Genomic DNA, 25,895 nt, shown 5'->3' on the forward strand with positions numbered 1-25,895 from the left:
ATGGATCTGACTGATCATACCAATATAAGTTCAGAGGACTTTACCACTGGTGCACACAAATAGTCCATATAATGGAAAAGTGTAATAATGATATGTTTTCCATAAATTCCAAATGTGCTTGCTGCTAAGTACTCAGATGTACAAACTTGAAATGTTTCATACCTTAGTAGAAAGAAAACCTATTTATTGATATTTCTAATTTAAAAAGTTTTCACAGAGCATACATTATTTTATTAGGCAGATATCATGAAATGGAAGAATTCTATGTATTAATCATAAAAACCAATATTCAAAGGAAAAGGACTAGTGAAAAGCCTTTTGGACCGCCAGATTTCTTTTAATTACATGCAAAGTCGATAAACATGGTAAATTCAGGATTCTAGACCCTGAACTGATTAAATCCAATTCTATTATTCTACAAAGGAGGAAAATGAGGCACAAAAGAGTTTCATTAACTCGCTCAAGGTTACAATTTCTAAGTATCTGATCTTCTGCCTCCTACTCCTACCTTGCACAATTGCTTCTGCAAAACCAAATAGGATTATGTTATCATTGTTGCAACAGACCTTCCATATTTGTTAGTTTCAAAAGAAATAACCCTTCTAAAAGGGTTAAGTATCAAATGCTGTATACAGTTATAATAATAGTATCATCAAAGCTCATAATTAATTTCTTTCAATCCCATTTAACATCTACCTCAAAGGAAGGGAGCACAAGTCTGATTATCTGGCAAAGTTCAGGAAAGCAGTCATGATTACATGAAACTTGCTTTCCATTTTCCTAATCATTTTGAAAGGGATCTCCCTTCCATGGTTTCTCCTTTTTACCTCCTTAAAACTAGGAAATGAAAATGGAATTTAGATATATTATTAAATTATAGGACTAAATAAAAAGTATGAAAACTTTTTAAAGCACTTATAATGCATAAGGCAGAATATTTATAAGACTTGTTTAAACAACAAGATTCTCTTTTGAATACGTGCATTTAAAATAAAATGTATAAATGGTGGTCAGTTACCCATAGAACTAATACATTTTTAACCAAAGCAAATAAAAAGCAGGTCAAACCACAGGTCTGTGAAAGCAAATAGTAAAAAATAAAAAGAACCTCCCCTCCCCCTCAACAAATTAAAGGACTTGGCTTTGGAAAAAAGCTATCACCTACACAACAGGTTTATTTTATAGACATACCATTACCTACCTCCAAATAGACCGGCTACAGTAGAGGGCTCATGGCGCACATGAGTAGTATTAGGATAAGCTTGAGGGCCACAAAAAGAATCTGACAAGGCACATCAGGCAACAAAAAAAGCAGAGAAAGAAGAGGAGGAAGAGTTACAGAGATTGGGAAGGGGATAATTAAAAAAAAATTAAGGGTTCTACACAGTAACTATCAACAAATTTTAACTTACAAAACAGAACCCTGATTCTATCAGGTATTAAATGTAGGAAGAGGACATATTCTTTTAAAAAGAAAGGCCACTGGCAACAAAATAACACTCAGCTAAAAGAAACAAACAAAAGTCAAGAGCCATGCTTGAAAAAACAAACAAACAAAACAAAACTTTTGTAACATTTAAAGTCATTTTAACAAATATCTCTGGCATAATGAATTAGGCGAAACTAGTTTTTCATTTGGTGATCATAACAGCATATGAATGCCTAATCTAGGAAAATTTCAAATTACTTTAAATCCATACACTCATTATTATTACACTCACTGTTTTGAGTAAGGCAGTACTTATAATGAAATCCATGCTTCAGAACCAATATGAAAAGCAGTTTAGGCTCAATTTCAATAACTGAGGCCTTATTCAGCTCAAAAAATTAGGAAATCTCCCTCCATTCCTTCCAGTTCCCTTGACAACTTCACAAAAAAAAAACAAACAAAAAACTAGTACTGTCTTTTAGTTTATGGTAACAAAGTCACTTATATTACAGTCTCAAAGAAACTATCACTTAAAAAAATTTTAGTAGTCTTAACAATCTTGTACTCAAAAATAACTGTTTGGATAATTCTGCTAAATCTACTACAGGAGGGGCAGCTAGGTGGCACAGTGGATAGAGCACCAGCCTTGAATTCAGGAGGACCCGAGTTCAAATCTGGTCTCAGACACAACACTTCCTAGCTGTGTAACCCTGGGCAAGTCACTTAACCCCAGCTCCCCCCAAAAAATTAAAATAAAAAAAATTAAAAAATAAATAAATCTACTACAGGACAAACAGCACACGCTTTAGTATAGGGATTCTTAACTTTTTGAGTCACTGACCCCTCTGGCAGTCTAGTGAAGCCTAAGGACTTTTTCATTATCTGTTGCTGCCTATATTCATACCTGAAATAAATGCTAATGCATGTTTTTCCATGTAAGTCTACAAAACTTCTGAAATCTATTCACAGGCCCTATGGAAGTCCCTGGACTCCAAGCTAAGAACTCCTGCTTTTGAATCAGGAGAGAACTGAAATTCTGGGTTGAGTCTACTGTATTAGTTCTTAATGGTGAGACTTTGAGCAAGAACCAGGTTTGGACCTAAGTTGCCTCATATATAAAAACTATAAACACCCACAGCTAATCTTGAAGTCCAGAAGTTATATCTATGACTATGCCTGTTTCAAATAAACTTCCTTAAATATGACTAACTTAAGTTTACCAGATCTTTGCTACTTTTTTATTTTTAGCTTCCTTATGTAAAAGATTATTCTTGGAAAACCAGCCACAAATGACACATCCTTTATTAACTTACATTACATAGGATTTCAGGTTCTTCATCTGATTTCTGAACTTCAGTAGCTAAAGCTGGACCTCTGAGGTCTCTACTAGGTCTACAACTCCAGCTCATTTAAGCCTGATTTTTAGTCAAACAGAAGTACATCCTGCTAAAAATTACCAAAAAAATTATGACTGCAAACTTACATTTATCAATTTTTATAAATTCAGATTTTGGTGACGGACAACTCAACATTTTGAAAAAAGTAGAACCAACTAATAGTTATATTTTCTCCATCATAGCAATTTTTAAAATGTCTTACTAAAAATAAATACGCCATAAAACAACCTAAGCTAGGATATCCATATGCTAGGATAATCTGTCCTATTTAAAAAGTATCTTAGTGGCATACTCAATTTGGAGTCCTAGTGCTAACTGTTTCTCTGGCTTTGCAATCTCAAATATTGTTCTGGGCTTCAATATCTCTATCTGTAAAAGTGATGGACTAGATGGAATAAGATCCTTTTTTATTCAGTCTATCATTTGGTTTCACAAGTAAAACTTTTAGAAGTTTTTTAGAGTTAAGGATATTAAAGTGATAGAATTCTAAAATGTCATTTAACATGACATAAATTGGCTTATATTTGGTATATGTAAGTTTCAAAAAAATAATAATAATAATAAAAAATAAATGCCAAAGTAAAATCCAATATCTCAGTAATCTGGCATGGTTAGAAATGAGATATTCTGGATTGTGGTAGGTTTTTGTTTTTGTTTTTTTTAATTTTTGTTTTATTTTTAAAGATAAGTGAATGTAAATAAATTTCTTTTAAATACCTTAGCATTATTTTTGACAAAATTTCAAACTTGTTCATAGTTTCCCATCTTAATAAAAAAAATTATTAAAAGTTTTGGCCTCTGTCTTTTTTTTTTTTTTGCCAAGATCTTAATTATAATTAACTGTAACATTCTCTATTTATATCAGACTATCTTTAATGATCAATAGGTATATTCCTTGAAACTTGATTTCTTAATAAGAAAAATTTTGTTATCATGAGATCTTAACATTTTAAAGTTGAAAGAAAGTTTATAGATCACATAATCTAACATCCTCTCTTTCTCTCTTAAATAAATTAACAAGTTAAGTCCCATAAATAGTAAATGTCTTGCCCAAATACTCAAAAGAAGTATCACAGTCACTATATATATAAATGACCTACTTTTCTTGTCAACTATTAATTTTCAGAAATCAGAATATAAAAATATGTAACTATTTTTCTTCAATAGCTGTCTTTCTTTTTAAAAAGTTAACTGAAGCAAAGATTAAAACAATATTTACCTAAAACATTCTTACCTTCAAATATCTTCATTATTTTTATAATTAATTATCCTTTGACCAATTTTAGATTATTCAAATTATTATTATACTACACAAATGTCAGTTATTATTATTATTACTACTATTATTACTCTGCCTCAGTAAGCATTTAAACCTACATTCATTAACATTTACCTTATGAGGAGACAGTCATCTTGTGGATCTCTTATAATACTACTGAAAACCATTAAGGCCAACTTGTACTTTTGCAACTACAGCAATAAATTGAATAATTTGAGCTTTTTTTTTTTAATTTCTTATTTATGGATGAGTTTCTACATATCAGATAACTGAGGCCTTGCTATAATATTAACAAAACAGAAATTTAAACTAAAAACAAAGAAAATGATTATGCTTAAAGTGACCTTTGTCTTCTAGTTGTGTGCTGACACTATAATATATTATATGACACTGAATTCAAAACAACAAAAATACTTTTCACCTAACAGGAAATCATGTTGCCTACATTAAATGAAACTAAAAACTAATACTTTATTTTTCAAAAAGTAACTTTATTCCTGTTTTATCTACTTTTATGATTTATCAATGAAAACTAAATTGGTTATGGCACTTTTTTAATTACTAAAAATATTTAGACAATATAAACAATAATTGGGGAGGGAAAAGATGTTAAAAAGTACTTTACCAACAAACATTTCATGAGTAGGTGTCCTAGTAGTAAAAGTGGATACATCTGAAGAAATGGGGAGGTGAACATCACCACTAGATTTTGTGAGGAAAGGATTTAAGCTTGGAATGGCATCATCAACAGCATCTACAGTAGCAGAAAAAGGATCTGTGTAGTCCAAGTGGGTTAGAGCAAAATGAAAAAAGGAAGTAAATGAATTAGTATTGAAATTAGTCAACAGGTTCATTTTAAGTGAAAAAAGTAGCTTCATTATTTTTGTTTAATCTTAAGTACTCAGATACTGAAATCAACAAATGAAAAAAATAAATTTAGTAATCCATTTTACTACCTATGCATTCACCATGGACAAGTTTTTATTACAAGCAGCTTATATATTAGGGATAGAAACTCAGACTTTAAGAAGCTTATAATTAGATATAACAAATCAGCCTTAAGCACATACAAATATAAAAATCTTAGAAAAGAAGTGTCATAGTTAATGGCAAATGAACTGGCTTCTGACTGTTGAACATTTGAAAGAAGAGGTAAACTTCTAATTATTTGAAAAAATAATATAAATATGATTCAGCAGTAAGAATGTGAAAAGTAAAGATTTGCAATGTGTAGAAAAAGCTAAGCCAACATAGTAGAGAGGACATTAGAGCGAAAGAAGACACAGGTATAAAATCTGGCTCTATCACTTATTAGAACTGTAATTTTCAGCAGGTCACTTGGAGACTTCTGCCTCATCAAAAAAAAAAAAATGAGTTGGACTAGAGGGCCTTCCAGTCCTTAAAAAAAAAAAAAAAATCTTAATCATTAAGAGATTAGGGACACAAGTGACCTTAAGGCCAATTGTATTCAAAATTCCTGGGCAGCAATAGTTTTGAATCATAAGGTACTGAAAGAATAAAAAAGGATGTCCTTTCCTACTCAGGTAGTCTGTCTGTGTATGTATGTATGTATGTATGTATGTATGTATGTATGTATGTATGTATGTAAAATGCATTTGTCAAATTCTGCATCCAGTTATATTAGCAAAAAGGGATATGCAAATTATCTACTAATATAATCATTTCAATTAGTTAAGGCTACTTCACGAACTGATTTAAGGTTCCAGAATTAGGACTAAGAAAAAGAATAATCAAAAACTCAATTTTGAACACCATTCATAAAAACAAGTAAGGATATTATTTTTCTAAGAGTTATGCTCTCACAATACTCATTTCTGCCGAAAGAAACATCTTGGAAATTTTTCTCATGACTATACTATCTAGATAATGTCCTAACAATTATAATTTCAATAATATGTCATAATTTTAAGCTTCTATTTCATTTTCAAATTATAAGCATCATTTACTCTATCTCCCATTCTACCTTTTTTACAACATGGAAAAGAAAATAAAAAAACCCTTGAAAGACTTTTGTATAGTTAATCAAAAGCAAATGGCCAAATCCAAAACTGCATGCTCGTTAGCAGGCTACATTAATGAACCTTTGAAATCATAATCGATTACCACATTCAGAGACCTTTAATTATTCAGTCTGGCTTAACAATCTTGCTGTCACTATATAGTTTGTTTTCCTGGTTCTGTTCACTTTACTTTGCATCAATTTATGAAAGTCATTCCAAATATCTCAAACTGCCCTTTTATTACTTTTGACATTGAGCACTTCCTTTAGAGTGTTGTTCTTTGCAACTATGAAAGAGATGCTGAAAGCATTTTTGCCCACGAAATAGCTTCACTCTTTCTTTGATCTCCTCAGGATATAGGTGGCATAGCCAGTTCAAAGAGTATACACATTTTACTGACTTTGGGAGGACAGTTACAAATTGCTTTCCAGAATAATTGAACCAACCAATTCTTTGTTCTACCAACAATGCATTATTGTACAAACAGGCACTTTTCAGAGGAACAAAAACATGTCATCAATAAACATGTAAAAATATGCTTTGAATTACTAAGAATTATAGAAATCCAAATTAAAGCAACACTGAAGTTCTCTCTCACATACATTCTTGTTTTGCCCCCTTTCTTATTTCATTAAAGAGCTTCTAACTTATTCTCACTATATAGAGAGGTGTTGGGAAGGTAAAAATCATTATAAAAACACACCTATCTACTATGTGCCAGGCACTATGCTTAAATTCTTTACCAATATTATCTTATTTGGTCCATATAATCCTGGCAGAGAAATGCTATTATATTTATACTCTTTTTACTATTAAAAAAACAGTATCACTAGATTTGAACTTAAGTATTCTTGACAACAGACATTTTATCCACTGAATCACCTAGCTGCCCAATATTCCAAATAATGCTGACTTTTAAATTTTAGAGAGGTAAATGGTCTTTTCTTTTGGCTACTTATAGTATTTTTCATTTGACCTGGAAGCTCTAGATTTTTGCTATGACATACAAATAGTTTTCCTATTAGAATTTCTTTCCAGATTTGGCCAGTGGATTACTTCTAGTTCAACTTCTGCTTATTAAAGGTCCAAGCAATTTTCATTAATAATTTCTTGATAGACAGGGTTTATTTTTTGTCATAGATTTTAAATAGTTTTATGATTTTTCAATTATCTCTCCTTTATCTGTTTTCTTGGTCAAATTGCTTTGAGAAACTTTATATTTTATTCCATTTTTTTTCAATCTTTTAATTTTGTTTTAATATTTCTTATTGTGTCTTGGGGTCAATGATTTCTTTTTTATATATCTAACTTTCTAGATGTACCCAGGTAACATTTACCTAGGTAAGATTTTGTACCTTCTATATTAAATTACTATATTTTTCCTGTAGCACTTCCAAAATCTTTTCTAATTTTTCTTTAATCTTACTTCATTTCTTCTATGAAGCCTACTTACCCTTGTAGTCATGTTGTATTTACTTGGAGGCTTTGCTTATAGATGTTGTAAAGTAATCTTCATCTGGGTTTGAGTCTGGGAAATGACTGCCTCCATAATAGATCTTTATCATGGAAGATATATTTTTCTTTGTTTACTTATTCTTCCCAGCTTGTTAAATGACTTAGGACTTTTTGTTAGGGTTATGTTGAGATCTTGTTTGGCCCAGATCTGTATTTTTCATTGCTGATTTCTTTGAATATTAAGTGCTATATTCCTCAAGAGTTTCAAGAGCACTTCCTATCTGGCACCTATAAACTTTCAAAGAGTTTTAACTCTTTCATTCTTAGAGTTTTAACTGGTCAGATTTATGGTGAAATCAGATTGTTACCTTCCTATTGTAAGCTTTGCAAGCATCAGATCACAGTCTGGGTCTAGATTACATATCTTCAAGCTTCCCCCAAACCCTCGCAATTGAAACTCCAACTGTTGGCTCCAGTTTCTGCCAATTAGCTGGAAAGCTGTGTAGGCTGAAAGTAAGAGAACTGCATGTATCCCTTGGTCTGAGCTCCCTCTCCTGGTTACTGAATCCCTGATCCAGTTCTAGGGTCAAAGACACTTAGCAGTTTCTTCTTTCTATTCCAGCTTCTGGCCTACTATATAGGATCTACTATATGGATCTGTGACTGAGCTTTAACCTGGTGTCTGGCCATAAGCACCAATCTCAGTCCATGTTGGATGTATGACACAGAACCAGCCTCAGAGTAAAAAAAACACTGGCTCGCTTCTATTCCTTCCCTCCCTCTTCCTCCTGCCAAATACAGCCTTATGTCCTGTTTGCGCTATATCTTAAACTCTATTCCTTACTCTTATCCACATGTAGAGGCACCAGACCAGTCCCCTGCTAGAAGACTCTATATTAGTCTTCCAGGCTGGATCCCCCTGTCTCTAATGACTACAAGATTCTATTTTGAGCTTAGCTGAAAAAACAGCCCATTGAATGGAAAGCAAAAAAGGCATTTATTAAGTACTTACTATATGTGAGGAACTGTACTAAGTACTTTATAAGTATCTAAGGCATATAAACACAATTCATATTGTATCACAAATAACATTTTATCCCATCTGTGACACATTAGTATTAATCACACTAAAACCAGTCTTGATCTCAGCAAACTGGCATTTGCTCTTCTAATGCCCAAAAAACATTTGTTGATTTTGCCATTAATTCTCAATATATTGACATTCCTATACTCTGAATAGTTGTCTTCAAAGAAAAACATTTTAAAACCTTTACAATATAAACAACCTTTTTTTATTTAAATAAAAATATGGTAATAGCAATATTACTACTATAGACTGAGTCTGGTAGGCAAATTTATATATTCATATTTATGTAATTATGTCTTGCATGCAGAACCATTACAAATTTTTATATAAGATATGAAATCTCTGCAGATGAAATCTCATAAGCTTCAAAAGTGATTATTATAGATTTTCATTGTTATAACAAGAGGCCTAATTTTTTGAAGAAGTATGTAAAAAACTATACTATCAACAATATCTTAAGTGAATAAAAATGGCATTTCTGTCAATATCATAATTCCTTTTCAAGAGTTAACTGCATTGATGCTTTTTAACATTAATATTCAATAAAGAGCTTGCTTTGACTGAAGATTAATAACATTCAGTAAAAGCTACAAGAAAGCTTGTTCTTGCGCTCATGCCCATAATACACTGCATCGTTAATGCTTCACATTGAAAGTTGATTTTTTTCATTTTTCTTTTTTTTTTCTTCATTTTCCTTTTTTTCCCCATAAAATATTCTTTATTACATAGATGTGAGTTGGATAGGAGGGAGGCTGGATTTAGCGAAAATTTAGATGACTAAAAAACAAAAGATTAAAATTAAAACTTTTATAAAAAGCTCAATTCCTGAATTTCACAAACTATATAAATTAAAGACAATCTTGAAGCATTCTTCTTAGAATATTCTTTGGTTTATAAAAATCTAAAACACCCCAAAATAAAAAGAAATTTGTTTTGAACCATATTAATTTTCTATCACCATCATTACAGTCAAAAACCCCTAATAAATGAAATGCTTTGAAGTGGGGCAAAATAAATCTCTATTAGTTCCCTAATTTTAGCTGTGGTGAAGCCCATCTCCCCACTCCCCCCCAAGAATTAAGAGATTACGGTCAGCTTGGATAAATATCCAAACATATGAATTAAAGATTTTTTAAACTGGTGAATAAAAGAACAAGAAAAATGTGATTGATGTATTACGTTCTAGGTTATTCAATTGACATCCAGATTTTTAGAAATTTTCTTCCAATATAGATTACATACTGTATTTGTTATCTTGTGTTCTTAGATTACATGTGCCATAATTCTTTGCACTTTTTCTACTTATGTCATATAATTATAAAAAGAATCATTTAACCAAAGACCTACCATACTACTCACACAAAATATTCCAGACATAGCAAAATGCAATTTTGAAAAATATTTCAATACTTCCATTAATATATAGCTTCATCAACTTGGATATCTCTAATAAAAGTGAAGACAACAAGTCATATATATATCAGCACATATAAATCTATTCTATAACTTCCCAAAAATCCTCCACAGGGCTTTTCAAGCATATTTCCTTGTTTTATGCTTTACTTAATGCAAAGCTCTTCCTTATTATTTCTAGGAATCTGGTTTGATTGTGATAAATGGAGAATAGTGGCTGAACAAGAGCCTTTAAAAAAAAAAAGAAAGAAAAGAAAAAAACCCTCTAACATGCCATTTAATTGAATAATTGAAAATGAGGCATTGTAACACATGTAAAATGTATGGGATGGCCTGTCATCGGGGGGAGGGAATAGAGAAAGGGGGGGATAATTTGGAAAAATGAATACAAGGGATAATATTATAATATATATATATATGTAATAAAAAATTATTAATTAAAAAAAAAAAAAGAAAAAAAGAAAATGAGGTGATTCTTAACACATTACTGACCCAAAGGTACCTAAACCAAAGTCAGAATTTAATCCTTTCTAGTTTTTATCAACATCTGCCTTAGAATAATTTGCTAAAAATATCCAAGTTAAAATAGTCCCAGGTGCTAATAAAACCCTAGTTTTTAATAGGAATAATTCAGTTTCATCTCAATCTCTGCCTCCTTCAATGCTTTCAGACAACAATTTCTCATTGTATTGAAACAGATATTTCTATCAGAAGAGAGCTTTTAAAGCAATCTTTTGGGTTTTATGAAGTCAGAAAATAATTTTAATTTTAATTTTAATTAAATTAAATTAAATTTAATTTTCTTGCATCTTCCATTAAATCACATAACTTTAAGGCTGTTATACTATTTACAAAAGCTTGTTTATACCCTTCTACTTTCATCAAAGATGTCCTCAATACATAGATAAATTCTTATATTTTATACTTATGGAAAAGTAGGAATACGTGTCAGTAATTACTAAGTGTTTCTCAGTCAGTTTTTTCGATAAGGGTCATTTTTCTTGCCTGTCTCTGATATCCTTCTCACTTGGATATTCTAAAAATTGACAAGTAATCACTGTCAAAATTGTCCCTCTAGCAGAAGCTTCTCTCAATAGACTTTGTGTAGCGTAACTGTTATATCTTTTGTTTTCCTTAAAGCTATTCTTATTTCATGTAAAACATTAATAAACATAAAAAGAGACTCTAAATGTGGTGACTCCATTATCAATAATGGTGAAAAGAATTCTAATATAAATCTTTACTGATTTTTTACATTTGGCTATCATTTTTTTTTTTTTTTTTTTACTTTGCAGTTTCACACTTAAAAACAACTCCAAGAGCAATCTGGAATTATGCCCCAAAAGTTATCAAACTGTGCATACCCTTTGACCCAGCAGCGCTACTACTGGGATTATATCCCAAAGAAATACTAAAGAGCAGAAAGAGACATATATGTGCCAAAATGTTTGTGGCAGCTCTTTTTGTTATAGCTAGAAACTGGAAGATGAATGGATGTCCATCAGTTGGAGAATGGCTGGGTAAATTGTGGTATATGAAGGTTATGGAATATTATTGCTCTGTAAGAAATGACCAGCAGGAGGAATACAGAGAGGCCTGGAGAGACTTAAATCAACTGAGGCTGAGTGAAATGAGCAGAACCAGAAGATCACTGTACACTTCAACAACAATACTGTATGAGGATGTATTCTGATGGAAGTGGAAATCTTCAACATAAAGAAGATCCAACTCACTTCCAGTTGATCAATGATGGACAGAGGTAGCTACACCCAGAGAAGAAACACTGGGAAGTGAATGTAAATTGTTAGCACTAATATCTGTCTGCCCAGGTTGCATGTACCTTCGGATTCTAATGTTTATTGTGCAACAAGAAAATGATTCACACACATGTATTGTACCTAGACTATATTGTAACACATGTAAAATGTATGGGATTGCCTGTCATCGGGGGGAGGGAATAGAGGGAGGGGGGGATAATTTGGAAAAATGAATACAAGGGATAATATTATAAAAAATATATATATAATAAAAAATTAAAAAAAAAACAAACTCCAAGATGATCTAGATTCTGCATATTTGTTTTTTCCTCCACTGCTTCTCATTCTTTTAGAAAGCTTGTGGCTCATTCTATCTTCCACTGTAAACATTACAAAAATGTTTATATTCTAAAATGGTATTACCTCTTGCTGTTTTGTAAGTGAATTCTCTAATGGTAGTTACTGGTTTGCACCTGTCAATTTTTCTTCAGAATTTTTTTGTTCAAGTTACACAGTATGGTACATTATGGAAGTTCTCTGCCTTTTAATGCTTTACATCAAATATCAGGATAAAAGGTGCAATTGCTTTTAGAAAGATCTTTTTGCCAATGTTTGTTATGGGTGATAATGATATGAAATGACCAAGTGTCCAATGAAATACTTCTTTTCATTTCTTGACTAAGTATAAAACAAATGCTGCTAATTTCTGATATAGCTACTATATTCTACAGTAGTAAAAGATTTACATGATGATACAAATGCTGGGCAGACTATTTTAAAAGACTTGGGAAAATAAGAGAGAATCTATTGAATTAGAGAAAAGACAAAACCCTCATTTGCAAAAACAAAGAGAATGGAATCTGCCAAGTAAAGGTCAGTATGACTGACTTTATACTGATGAAAAATAATTAAAGAAATTATCAGTAAACATCTAGAAAAGGAAGCAGCAATCACAGAGAACTAGTATTATTTCACCAACAATAAGGTCTATTTAATTTTACCTCATTTTTTGGGGCAGATCAAAGAAACTGCAGAAAGAGTTTATCTAGTTTCTAACAAAGCATTTAACAAAGTATCTCATACTTTTTTTGTAGAAAAGATAGAGAAATAGAGGCTAGATAAATCTGTAATTATGTGAATTTATAACTGGTTAAACAGGAGAATCAAAACACTAGCTATTAATAGAAGAATGTCTATACAAAGATGATTTCCAGCAAAGTGCCCCAACAATTGGTACTTAATCTTGTATTGTTGATAATATGCTAGATAAAAATAATGACGACATATCTACTCTACTGGTGATTAAAAAAGCTAGAAGAATAACTAATACCTTAGAAAACAGGATCCGAAAAAACAGACTACAACAATGGGCTGAATAGAACATAACATTTAATGGGAATAAATGCCTAGTGTTATATTTGGTTTAAAGAAATCGATCAAAAAAAAAAAAAAAAAAAGAGAGGAAACATGACAGCAATTCATCTAAAAAACATGTTCAAGTTCTTGTAGACTGCAAGCTTAATAATATGCAGTTGGATAGAGCAGGCTTCATGGGCCACAGTGTACATAATTAAGATCACATTTAAAAAACTGTTTAAGAAGGACATCGGTAAGCTGAAGAAAGCACAGGAGAGCAACCAGGGCCTTTAGTTCAAATTTTATATTAACTAGTTGAAGGAACTTGAAGTCTTTGGCCTAAAGAAAACTCAGAATTTTATTAACTTATCTTCAAATATTAGTATTGCCATCTGGAAATAAATTGAGGTTTCTCCTTGTCTCCTGAAGACAAAACCAAGAGCAAAAAATGAAAGTTGCCAAAAACTAAATAATATGCAATAAAAAGAACTTCCTAATCATCAGAGTTCTAAAGATATGAAAAGAACTGCGTCATGAGTTAATATGTATTGGTACAAACTGGAATGGATGGCTCTGGAAAACTCTTGTCAACAAGAGTGTTCTTTAATTTTTTTTCCTTGGAATTTCCCATATCTCTCATTTAGAAATTGCTTCATAAATCAATGTTGAGTGAATTTCTTTATTAGACACTCTAGATATTGCCTCTGAGTCATTCATCTATACAATGTGAACTTCCCTTTATTTCCTGCTAACATTTATATTGAGAATACCCAAACTAACTAACATAGGTTTATAGGTTGTGAGGAGGAAAAGTCTTCAGAAATCTTGTCTGAAAGCCTCATTTTTCAGCTAAGGAAAGTGAATCCTGGAAGAGCTAAATGATTTGACTAAGATCATCTGAATACTAAGAGCCAAATTTAAAACCAATTCTTGTGACTCCAAATTAGTAATTTTTTCTCCCATCACCAGAATTTAGTTGAGCTTCTCCTGTAGTATGCTGGTTCATTTTTCATGGGGAAAAAATTTCATATTTAAAGTATCAATATCTAAATTGGTATTTATATTTGACTTAGACTCATTATTCTGACAATATCTAGTCTCCATTTTGCCTCTATAACAACAGAAATTGCAAACAAACAAACAAACAAAACAAGATGAAGGTACATTTTGAACTTTTCTGAGATGAAGGTACATTTTGAACTTTTCTTTCAAAGGTTGCAAAAGACAAAAAGTCAGCCAGTAATTAAGTGGCCACCTAACTGGTAATAAAATTCTTCACGTTTACCCTAAGTTGGTACTAAACTTTGACAAAGTCCAAACTTGACTTCATGTAACAATGAAATCGAACAACAGCATTTTGCAGAAGGAGAAACTATCTACTAAATGAACACTATAGGTTCTCTGTTTTTTCTTTATTTTTTGGAAGGAGGGAAACATTAAAGAAGTACATTGAACTAATTTATACAATTGTTTCATAGGCAAAAAAGATTCACAAAGAAAACAAAAGGCTAGTTAACACTTCTAACGTTTGTACAATGAAAGATTAGGAATGTTGGCTTACTAAATTCAGATCCTATTCATGAAATAACAATCATTAAAGACAGCATATACTGCAGTTTGGGTTTGTTTTTTTTGTTTGTTTGTTTATTTGGTAGCTCTTTTCTTACACATAGTTTTTCTTAATGTCTTCTTTCTCTCCATCTATGTAACACAATATAGGTAATAATAATAATTTTTAAAAAAGACGAAAACTTGTAAAAAGTCAGGCAAAGTACTTTAAAATATATCTTTAGATCCCTTTTCTTTAAAAACCCAGAAAATCTATAATCAGAGTTTCCTCAAATACTAAAAAAAATCCCTATCTATTAAAGATTAACAAATCCTTTGGATGTTAAGATCCTAGAATTACTTCAACAGCCATTAATAACCTGTTAAGTTTTAATTAAGCAAATCACTGCTGTTCATTCACTACAACATTATGGCAAATATTTTGTTAAAATCAACTGTTTTTCTAATCATACAGTATTATACATATTCAAGTCTTTTCCATAGGCAAATTTATTCTTGATTAGCAGAGACTCAATTCTTTTTACATTATGGATAAGACTTAATTGAACAGCTAAACTTTTAAAAAAGAACATTACAAACCTACTGATGCAGCAAAAAAAATTCATTTTATTCTATTCTGTAATTTAGTCCAGACCAATACATTACAAAATATTTATTAAAAGTTTCTTCAAAAGCTAAACATCTTAAAAAAAAAAAAAAAAAAAAAAAGCTAAACATCTTGAACACAATTATTTCAAAAATATCACTCACATTTCCATTTATCAAATTAAACCAAAATCACATAGAAAAAGTACCAGAAGTAGAGACTAAAAACAATTTACACAATGTTCCATGCAGAATTCATTGACTGCTTACCTCCCCATGTACTTGCTACCTGAGGTGCAGTTGATAAAGAATGTACAGATGGATGAAAACTTGGCTGTTGCAAATCAAGTAGATCATTTGGCAGCTTTGATGTGCTAGAAAGAGAAATTTCAGGAAAATATTTTTATGCTCTAATGAATACTTGGACTTATTTACACAAAAATTAAATACCAAGAGAATAAAGGCCACCTTAAATATACAACAAAAATTCTTTCATATGTGGAAAAAGTCATGAAGGATGAGATAGATTTGAAATAAGTCCACATTATGTACCAAATAGGCATAAACATTAGGTAGTATTTTATATTCAAGACCAAAATCTAAAAGTAATAAAATTACTATAATCTTTTAAAATATCAATGCCTGCCCTCCCCCACTCCCAACCCTGAAATATATTGGATTCCTCATTGAGGATAAATACTATACTGAATATTTTAAGTATCAAGATAATCACCCATAGAATTTTCCTTAAAGCAAGTCTTATACACAGATTAAACTACAAGACCTTTGATAACATTCAAAAAAGAAATTAATACCAATTTATGAGTAACCCATTACCATTACTACTAAAAAGATGATTTTAAAAAAAAATTAATTTCTGTAGGGGGACAGAGAGAAAGCTGATCCTGAAAAACACTAGAAAAGAATGTATAGTATCAAAATACAAGGATTTTGCTCAAAATGCAACTATCAAAATAAGTACAAGCAACAACTTCTCTAGGTCTCAGTTCCTTCTTTTTTATGAAATGAAATTAAACCTCATTAGAGTTACATGGACTTAAAGAGTTGAAAGAAATTTAAGGGTTACTCAGTCTAATCCCTTCATTTTATAGATGATCAAACTGAGGCTTACAAAGGTTTAGTCCACAATGTTAAAACACTTTGCTGCATTCTAACTTTCTTCAGAACTCAGAAGACTAATGCTATCTTCTTGTGTCTTCCAACTCTCTTGAAGAGAGGTGATTAACTAGAGATACAGAATATAACATGCATTTTCACATATGGAAAATGCAATCCAAGCAGGGTCAATCATCCTATGCAAAAGCACAGTATGGAGTAAACAGACTAGTCTAGACACAAAACATCAATTTAGGAATTAAGAGCTAAAGAGAAGAGTAATCCAAAGACACTTGACAAATATCAAAACTACTGCAAATATAGTGATCCCTCCAAAAGAGTAAGAGATTAAGTCCCTAAAAATCACAAACAACAATTTTAAAAAATAAAGATACTTTATTTAAAAGAAAGAAATGGGGGGGGTGTGTGGAAAAAACTAAAAGCTAGTAAGGAAAAAACTGGAAGACAGTGAATAACTTAGAACAGAGAATGGCAAACATTAACCAAGAAAAGAACTAAAAGTCTTTTTTTTTTAAAAAAATCAATGATTTACAATCTACAAGAAATACTAAAACAAAACTGAAAGATTGAAAAAAAAAAAAAAAAGCAAATAATGTAGCATACCAGATATGAAAAAAATTGCCTAGAAAATAGGTCAAGGAGAGATAATTTAAGAATTAAATTCCTGGAAAGCCACAATTTAAATAAAAGCCTGACCACTTTTTTCAAGAAATCTTAAATGAAAACTGCCCAGATCTATCAGATCCAAAGGGCAAAGTAAAAAAAAAGAATCTACTCATTACGTCAGAAAAAGAATCTCAAAAGTGAAAATTCTAGAATTGTTATAAATTCAAGGGTTCTCATCTTAAAGGAAAAATATTGCCAAGTACTCAGAATGAAGTTCAAGTATAAAGAAATCACAGAAAAATTTTTGAAAATGATTTTTCAAAATACATGAAAAACAACATAATCTTCTATTAAGTTCTCATTTATTTTATTTTTTTATTTTTTTGAGGCTAGGGTTAAGTGACTTGCCTAGGGACACACAACTAGGAAGTGTTAAGTGTCTGAAATCATATTTGAACTCGGGTCCTCCTGAATTCAAGGCTGGTGCTCTATCCACTGCGCCACCCAGCTGCCCCCACAACATAATCTTCTAAAGAGAAAAAATGGATTTTTTTGAAATGGGGGACGTTCAAGCATTTTTACTGAAAAATACACAGCTCAGTAGGAACTTGAAAAAACAAACACAAAAGTAAAAAGAAAATTAGAATTAAACTGACTTAGGCAATTAGAAAATACTATATGATATATGGCATTCAAATAGAGGGAAAATAAACAATACCCCTTCGGAACTTTAATCTCTTCAAAGGGTATTGAGGGAATTAAATAAAGAAAAAGAAAAGACCCTAGGAATGGACTAGTCCTGAATTTGAGTATTTAAACAGGGAAAAAGACAGAATAGTAAAAAGAGAATATTAGTATAGAAAGATTCAACAAGTGTGTGGAATTTACCCTCTAGCTCTTATATTTTGGATGTGTAAGAAAAAGAAGTCTCTAACAAGGGAAAAAATGTAGGCGCAATGGGCCTCAAACGAGTCCCACTTTTATTTGCAAGAGACAAATGAGAATACACAAAGCTTGGTGCAGAAACACATTTTCAATTTAACAAGGAAATCCAGATGATATAGGGGATGTTAAAAGGGAGGCTAATACCTAGATGGGAAATAGTTTGCTAGCTAGCAAATAACTTTCTGATATTGAAAGTGGACTAACAAGAAAAACACAAATTAAACATACAACTAGAATCTAGGAAGGAATGATCAAGTGAAAAATAACAGAACAAACTAGTAAGTTAATGTAACAAAATATTACTGAGCTATAAGAGATGATTACAGAGAATGCTAAATAGTAAGAACTTAATAAAGTTATTATTAAGTAAGCCTAATCAAGAAAACAATTTACAGAAGGACAATGTAAAAAAAAAAAAAAAGATTTTGAAAATTTAACTCTAATCATTCCACTCACCAACCATATCGCCAAAAGACTTTTTATTCCAAGTTAACCCACCTCCATTTTTCTTTACTTTGAGTCCATCACCAGTCTAAAGAAAAATATTTAAATATGGCCTCTATGTGGATTTAGTTTTGCTTAAACAATACTTATTTGTTTAAAGTTTTTTTTTTCTTTTCCTTGGATTTCTTTCCCCAAATGGAAATAAAGTAAAAGGTTTAAAATATTAATGCAAAAAAAAAAAAAGGTGTATTTTTAATGTTTTATCCATCTTAATTTTTAAAAAAAATTTTTGAAATTATACACCAAAAAAAAAGGGAGAATTTCTATATACAGAAAACAAAAGATTATATATTCAACCTTTAATCTATTTTAAATTATCTTTTTTGCATCAAAACATATTAAAATAAAGTTTTTAAAAAGGAAGCAAAGTTTTAAAAGTAATGTGTGGTATTTATTATATACTTTAAAAAGACACCTGGGACAATCAATTTTGTTACTATAGCATCAAACAGTGAAAACCAGTTTGAACTGCATAATTCCACCTTGACGTGATGCGAGTGTGTCAAAGCTAATAAACCCAGAGAATGGGAATTAAACCATCTCAGTCTCTTAGTTGAATGGTACCTTTAAGTTTCCTACTTCAATATCCCTTATTTGTCATTCTTCTTTCCTCAGTGTAATTTCACTGATCCATAGGGAACAGGGCATCTTCCCATCATTATCATATTGACTCTCCATCTCTAATGATATATAAATTTGAGGCCTAAAAGGCTCTAGGCATCAGATCAGAATTTAGATACCTTCCCCTCCTCCAACTATCCCTTTATGTGCTGCCCACTCAGACAAGGAAAACCCTCTTTCTGCTAACAGATGTTCTCCTCTTCCCCTTCAAAGTTAAAAGTTTACTAAAACTACCTTTGCATGTATTCCTTTTTATCTGAAGTCCCCTATATCTTTACTAGAATTATGTTAAGTTCAGTATGCACTTCTAAACAACAAATTATAACAAATTCAGTGTTTGATATAAACAGCTTTTGTTTTTTGTATGCTGATAATTGTTGATTGAGCTCTTAATTAAAAATTGAAAATTATATTTAGTACTATACCAATCAGACTCCAAGAAACTATTTTAATGACCTAGGAAAAATAACAACAAAATCTGGAAGGACAAAAAGTTAAGAATTTCAAGGAAACTAATGGAAAAAAAAAAAAAGTCAAATAAAGGTGGACTAGCTATAACTGATCTAAAACTATAGTATAAAGCCATTTGGTATTGGCTAAGAAGCAGACAAGTTGATCAGTGGAATAGGCTAGGTTCACAGGACAAAATAATCAAGAACTTTTAATAATCTAGTGTTTGACAAGCCCAGAGATCCCAGCTTTTGGGATAAGAATTCACTGCTTGACAAAAACTGCTGGTAAAATTGGAAATTAGGATGGTAGAAACTAGGCACTGACCCACACTTAACACTGTACACCAAGATATGATCAAAAGGGGTTCATGATCTAGACATAAAGAATGAGATTATTTAAAAAATTAGAAGAACATAGGATAGTTCACCTCTCAGACCTGTGGAGGAGGAAGGAATTTATGACCAAAAAAGAACTAGAGATCATTACTGATCACAAAATAGAAAATTTTGATTATATCAAATTGAAAAGCTTTTGTACAAACAAAACTAATGCAGACAAGATTAGAAGGTAAGCTATAAACTATGGAAACATTTTTACAGTCAAAGGTTCTGATAAAGGCCTCATTTCCAAAATATGTACAGAATTAACTCTATAAGAAATCAAGCCATTCTCCAATTGATAAATGGTCAAAAGATATGAACAATTCTCAGATGAAGAAATTGAAATTATTTCTAGCCATATGAAAAGATACTCCAAATCATTATTAATCAGAGAAATGCAAATTAAGACAACTCTGAGACTGTACTACACACCTGTCAGATTGGCTAAGATGACAGGAAAATATAGTGACAAATGTTGGAGGGGATGTGGGGAAACTGGGCCACTGATGCATTGTTGGTGGAGTTGTGAAGAGATCCATTCTGAAGAGCAATTTGGAATTATTCTCAAAAAGTTGTCAAACTGTACCCTTTGATTCAGCAGTGTTATTACTGGGTTTATATCCCAAAGAGATATTAAAGAAGGGAAAGGGACCCATGTGCAAAAATGTTTGTGGCAGCCCTTTTTGTAGTGGCAAGAAACTGGAAATTGAATGGATACTCATCAAGTGGAGAAAGTTTGGGTAAATTGTGGTTATATCTTATGGATGTTATGGAATATTATTGTTCTATAAGAAATGACCAGCAGGATAAATACAGAGAGGCCTGGAGAGACTTATATGAACTGATGCTAAGTGAAATGAGCAAAACCAGGAGATCATTATACACTTCAACAATAATACTATGAGGATCAATTCTGATGGAAGTAGCTATCTTCAACACTGAGAGGATCCAAATCAGTTCTAATTGATCAGTAATGAACAGAACCAGCTATATCCGGTGAAAGAACACTGGGAAATGAGTGTGGACAACATAACAATGTTTACACTATGTTTATACTCTTTCTGTTATTGTTTGCTTGCATTTTTGTTTTTCTTCCCAGGTTATTTTTACCTTCTTTCTAAAGCCAATTATTCTTGTGTAGCAAGACAACTCTATAAATATGTATACATATATTGTTTTTAGCATATACTGTAACATATTTAACATGCATGGGACTACCTGCCATCTAGAGGAGGAGGTAGAGGTAAAGAAGGGAAAAGTTGGGACAAGTTTTTGCAAGGGTCAATGTTGAAAAATTGCATGTTTTGTCAATAAAAGGCTATAATAAAAAAATTGAAAATTAAGTTCTATGATTCTAATTAGTTATCAGGGTGAATATTTTGTTAGTACTATAAAACTTCAGCGTATGACAAAGGAAAAGAAGTGTTGAATTTGAGGTTGAAAAGATTTAGATGCTAACACTTCCCAAAGTCAACCAGAAATTAAAACTGCATAGAATATAAGTAATAACTTGATTTATTACAAGAGAAAAGCACATGCTTATGGGAATGCTTTATGCTAAGGAGTTGACAATCTAAATAGAGGCTTGCATATTAGATAAGTAATATAAGTAAAACACTTAATCACTTTCAACCTATAAGGTTAAGCATACCTATAGTATCAATCCATACAGAACATACTAAAAATGGTTTGCAAAATTTAACTCTTATACGACAAGGGTATTAAACGCAAATAGAAACAAATCATTGCAGGTTGTATAGTGACTCAATATCTATGTTCTAATTTTATTTATTTTATTAAATATTTCTTAATTGCATGTTAACCTTGATCGGCCTCACTAGAAAACTTTGCCAGCCATGTGTCACTCTATGACAAAGTGTTCCAAAAATGCTAGTGCAGTTTTAAGCCATTAAATCTTCAAGTTTAATAATCATTATTAAATAGTTGTTTTCCTAGACACACAGAATCTAATACTTCATTGAAAAATTGAGGACTTTCATTAAGAGAACCCTCTATTTCCCTTCTCCCCTCACATCATTCAGACATCTTCCCCCACTCTTCATTTTTATCTTTGACAAAGAGGTAGCCTTTTACTTACCAAAGTCAAACCCTCTATATAGGCCCTTGATCTCATTCACTCTATTTTGTGAATTTAGTCAAGAACAAATATAGATTCTTTTAATCTTTTAATATTGTTTTCTTCTAATATTTAAGTAATTTACATATCTCTTTCATGTTAGTTCATTTCTAAAAAATCTAGCCAAAGCCATTGACTTTGTCCTTCTACTTTTTTCCTGTTCCTCAGAGAATATATTCTTTCTAATCAGATCTAGTAACTGCTTTAATGCTTACAGTTGCTTCAGCTAGAAAAAGATTATAAATTGTATCCAATGCAATGAAGTTTATGGTTAAAAACACCATATCTTCCAAGATTAATTGTGCACAAAATTTATGTTTAAAAATGTTTAAAAATGCAAGATTATGTGGTGTTACATCAGAAGTCAATGAATACTAAAATAGTTATCAGAATAAGCTGAGGAAGTTGCTGATACATTCACTGCAGTACAGTGGTTCATCTGTAATGATGTAACTTGGCTAACCTCCAGTTAGAAATATGTTTTCTAGATTAACAGAAATGTTGCAATTCAGGTTTTAAGTTTCTATTGCAGAAATTCACTGTCATCTGTTTATGAAGACCACACACTACTGGTTAACATAATTAATTTCAATAATATGTAAAGTCTGAAAAAAGAAGGCAATTTATCAGTGACTGACATCTGCAGTAGCTTATATTTAAAATCTGTTAGTAAAGAGTACACAGTATGAGCAGATATTATATACACTTGAATTCTTTTCACATTTTACTTTGTAGGGATTGAAGGTACTGAGGCAAAGATCTATGAGTTTATTCAGTCCTTGAAGGCTCTTAATTATAAATGTTTATTCTTACATTCCCATATAGTAAAATTTACTAGGGATAGGGTTGGGAGGGTATATCTTTTCCTACAAAGTGGTTATGGTAAGATATGTGAAGAATATGAGAAACTTTAGATTACATTAAATATTATTAGAAACAAAATATTCATAAACCTTTGCATTTTTTGAATTGATTACTTTTGTTTTTTAAATTACTTTAATTTCCCGATATTTCCTGGGTCCTCTCTGGACAAAAACAAAAAATAATTCAGTAGGATACAGAAATTAATAACAAGCAATATAATATTTTAACATTTATAAAATGCTTTATAGAGGCAGCTACGTGGCACAGTGGATAGAGCACCAGCCTTGAATTCAGGAGGACCCGAGTTCAAATCTGATCTCAGACATTAAACACTTCCTAGCTGTGTGACCCTGGGCAAGTCACTTAACCCCAGCCTCAGGAAAAAAAATAAAAATAAAATAAAATGCTTTATAGGGTTTACTTCATTTGATCCTCATAACTACATCAGGGTAGTCATTCAAGTAATATAGATATTAACTATCACTTTACTAATGAAGAAATAGCCTCAGTGAATTTAAAAGATTTGCCTGTAATCATGCAATGAAATATGAGAAATAAAATTCAGGACTAGACACCCCACTAGTTCCAAATCTAATACCTTTTCCTCTACATCAGGGATTCTTAACTTTGGCTCTATAAATGCATTTGGCTTTGTTGCTATTGTTGTGTTTATATTTTGATAACTATATATCATTTTCTTTACAATCCTATGTTTATTATTCATTTAAAAATATAATTCTGAAAAGAAATCTATAGGTTTCATCAAAGTATCCATAACACAAATCCCTGCTCTATATCAGGCTACCATAAAAATAACAGAATATATTTAAGAGCTTGCTAAATGTATATGGTGCACAACATGACTTTCAGCAAACCAAATCAATGATGGAATAAGGTTTGTTGTTGTTTTAATAAAAAAGGCTTCATCATAATTAATGGAAGTACTCTGCCCAAAGATTTAATTTACAGTATTCCTATTTTGTTTATGTTAAGATGTCATTTTAATTATGTAATCTGCAGAGGAGTTTATACTGGTAAAAGGAGTTTCCTCATCTAGGAGTTCCCTACTCTAATGAAATCACAGATCCAATAACTATCAAATTTGCCATCTATACTACCCCTCTATATATTCAACAGGGAACAAAGACATTCAGAGAGAGAAACTGAGGAGTTAATCTGTCCAGCTTTGGGACAATGTCTTATAACCAATAAATAATCTCAACTAACCTATCACATTGAAGCCAGCCCTCCCCCCCAACTCCACTTCACTCATGGGCTATATCCCATTATTAGAATAACATTTCTCCAAGGAAGAGATTTTGTGTTTGTACTCCTACTGACTCATTTCATTCATTCAATTTTAATATTCTCAAAAGTTTTATCAACCAAATTAGGGAAATCTGTGACTGCTACTTCCCAAAAAGTTGAGGGAGATTGAGGCTTAAAACGTAAATAAAACATCCCTCCCATCAGAGTGTAAATTCCTTAAGGGCAGGGCCTTTTTAGGTTTGGTGGGTTTTTTTTCCCCCTTTGTTAGCTAAGGATCTGGCATAGAGGGGGTCTTAGTAAATGTTTGTTGACTGAATTATTATTAAATGCTAGTAATAATTTATTTTACAACCCCAAAGCTCTTTATTTACCTGTTAGAAGAACTAGGGGTAGAAAATATGTCAATGGCTGGTGCAGTCATTATACTTCCTGCTGAGGTGGATACAGGAGAGGCTGCAGTTGTTAAAGAGGTATGAGGTTTCTTTGCAAGTTCTTTTAGGCGCTGTTCCTACAGAGGAAATATAAATCCAGAGAACAAATTCAATTATGTTGTCAGGATCTATCCAATGTTCAATTTCACATCATTAATAAAGAATCACAGAAATACACAGCTGGCAGAAACCTTGGAGGCCACTCAACTCAATATTCTCATTTTACCAAATATGGAACTGAGACCAAAAAAATCAAATGATTTTCCAAGAGTCATATAAATATTGTGTCTGAGGCAGGATTTGAACTTTGGTCTTCCTAACTCCAAGTTCACAACACTCTACATCATGCTTATTTAATAAAACATGCTTGCAGTTTTCACAAAAATAAGATTACTATTTCTGGCTTTAGTCTATATTTAAGACTGCTTACTTGTTTTTCCAGTACAGAGAAGGATACACTTGCCTTTAAAGCTTTTAAACGAGCTTGTTCTTCTTCTAAAGCGGCTTGCTTTTCCCTTTCATCCACTTTGGTTAGAGACAGGCCAGTACTTGCCAGGGACGAAACAGCATTGGAAAGGGTTGTAGCCCTAAAATAATTAGACACAAGAGTTGAAGATTGCTCATGTACTTCATCTTATAATAAGTGGAAAGGGAAGAAATGATTTGATGTATTTCCAATATTTAATATAATAAGCTATACAATAATATACTAAATACTTACTACTAGAAAACTACATATGTCAGATTCTCTCAATAAATTAAAGTTTTCTACTCCTTTTTACTCATTATAAGATAAATTTTTGAGAGGAGAGTAGAAATGCTGGAAAATACAAGTGTATCTAAAAATAAAAGATCAATAAAGCATTTTTTTAAAGGTTTAGTAATCTTTTAACAGATGTCATTAAAAAAAAAAGTGTCACACAATTCATAAATGTACAATTAAATTCCTTCATTTTATTACATTTGTACTAATGTTACATAACAAGTCAACATTGTGAGGGAAAAACAGTTAAAACATCATCAGGCAATGAGGGAGCAAAAGACTATCAGAATCAGGTAACAAACAACCTTCTATTTGATCCTATTTTTCTGTAGGGCCAAATACCATTCATTTCTGTTTAAGATTCCATTAGTAGGAAAAAGTATTAAAATTTCATATTATCAATTTAGTAATCCTAGTGACAAAATCTCACAATTCTA

The 25,895-nt window shown here is 31.4% G+C and overlaps 1 protein-coding gene across 22 annotated transcripts in view; it reads right to left on the reverse strand.

Annotated features, from left to right (window-relative positions):
* Positions 1-25,895, reverse strand: part of PICALM (phosphatidylinositol binding clathrin assembly protein) — a 124,704-nt gene that overhangs the window by 28,517 nt on the left and 70,292 nt on the right. For 8 of the 22 annotated variants that reach the window (XM_074304668.1, XM_074304666.1, XM_074304667.1 and 5 more), the window contains exons 10-12: positions 25,159-25,282; positions 24,636-24,772; positions 15,619-15,722 (exon numbers count right to left, since the gene is read on the reverse strand). In XM_074304668.1, the coding sequence (XP_074160769.1) occupies positions 15,619-15,722; positions 24,636-24,772; positions 25,159-25,282 (365 nt within the window). Of the gene's footprint in view, positions 1-1,201; positions 1,283-4,730; positions 4,881-15,618; positions 15,723-24,635; positions 24,773-25,158; positions 25,283-25,895 lie in introns of all 22 variants that reach the window. The other 14 variants (XM_074304657.1, XM_074304655.1, XM_074304652.1 and 11 more) reach the window with 4 other exon arrangements.

The sequence above is a fragment of the Sminthopsis crassicaudata genome, chromosome 3 (assembly GCF_048593235.1).
Source record: "Sminthopsis crassicaudata isolate SCR6 chromosome 3, ASM4859323v1, whole genome shotgun sequence".
Classification (NCBI taxonomy): Eukaryota; Metazoa; Chordata; class Mammalia; order Dasyuromorphia; family Dasyuridae; genus Sminthopsis; species Sminthopsis crassicaudata.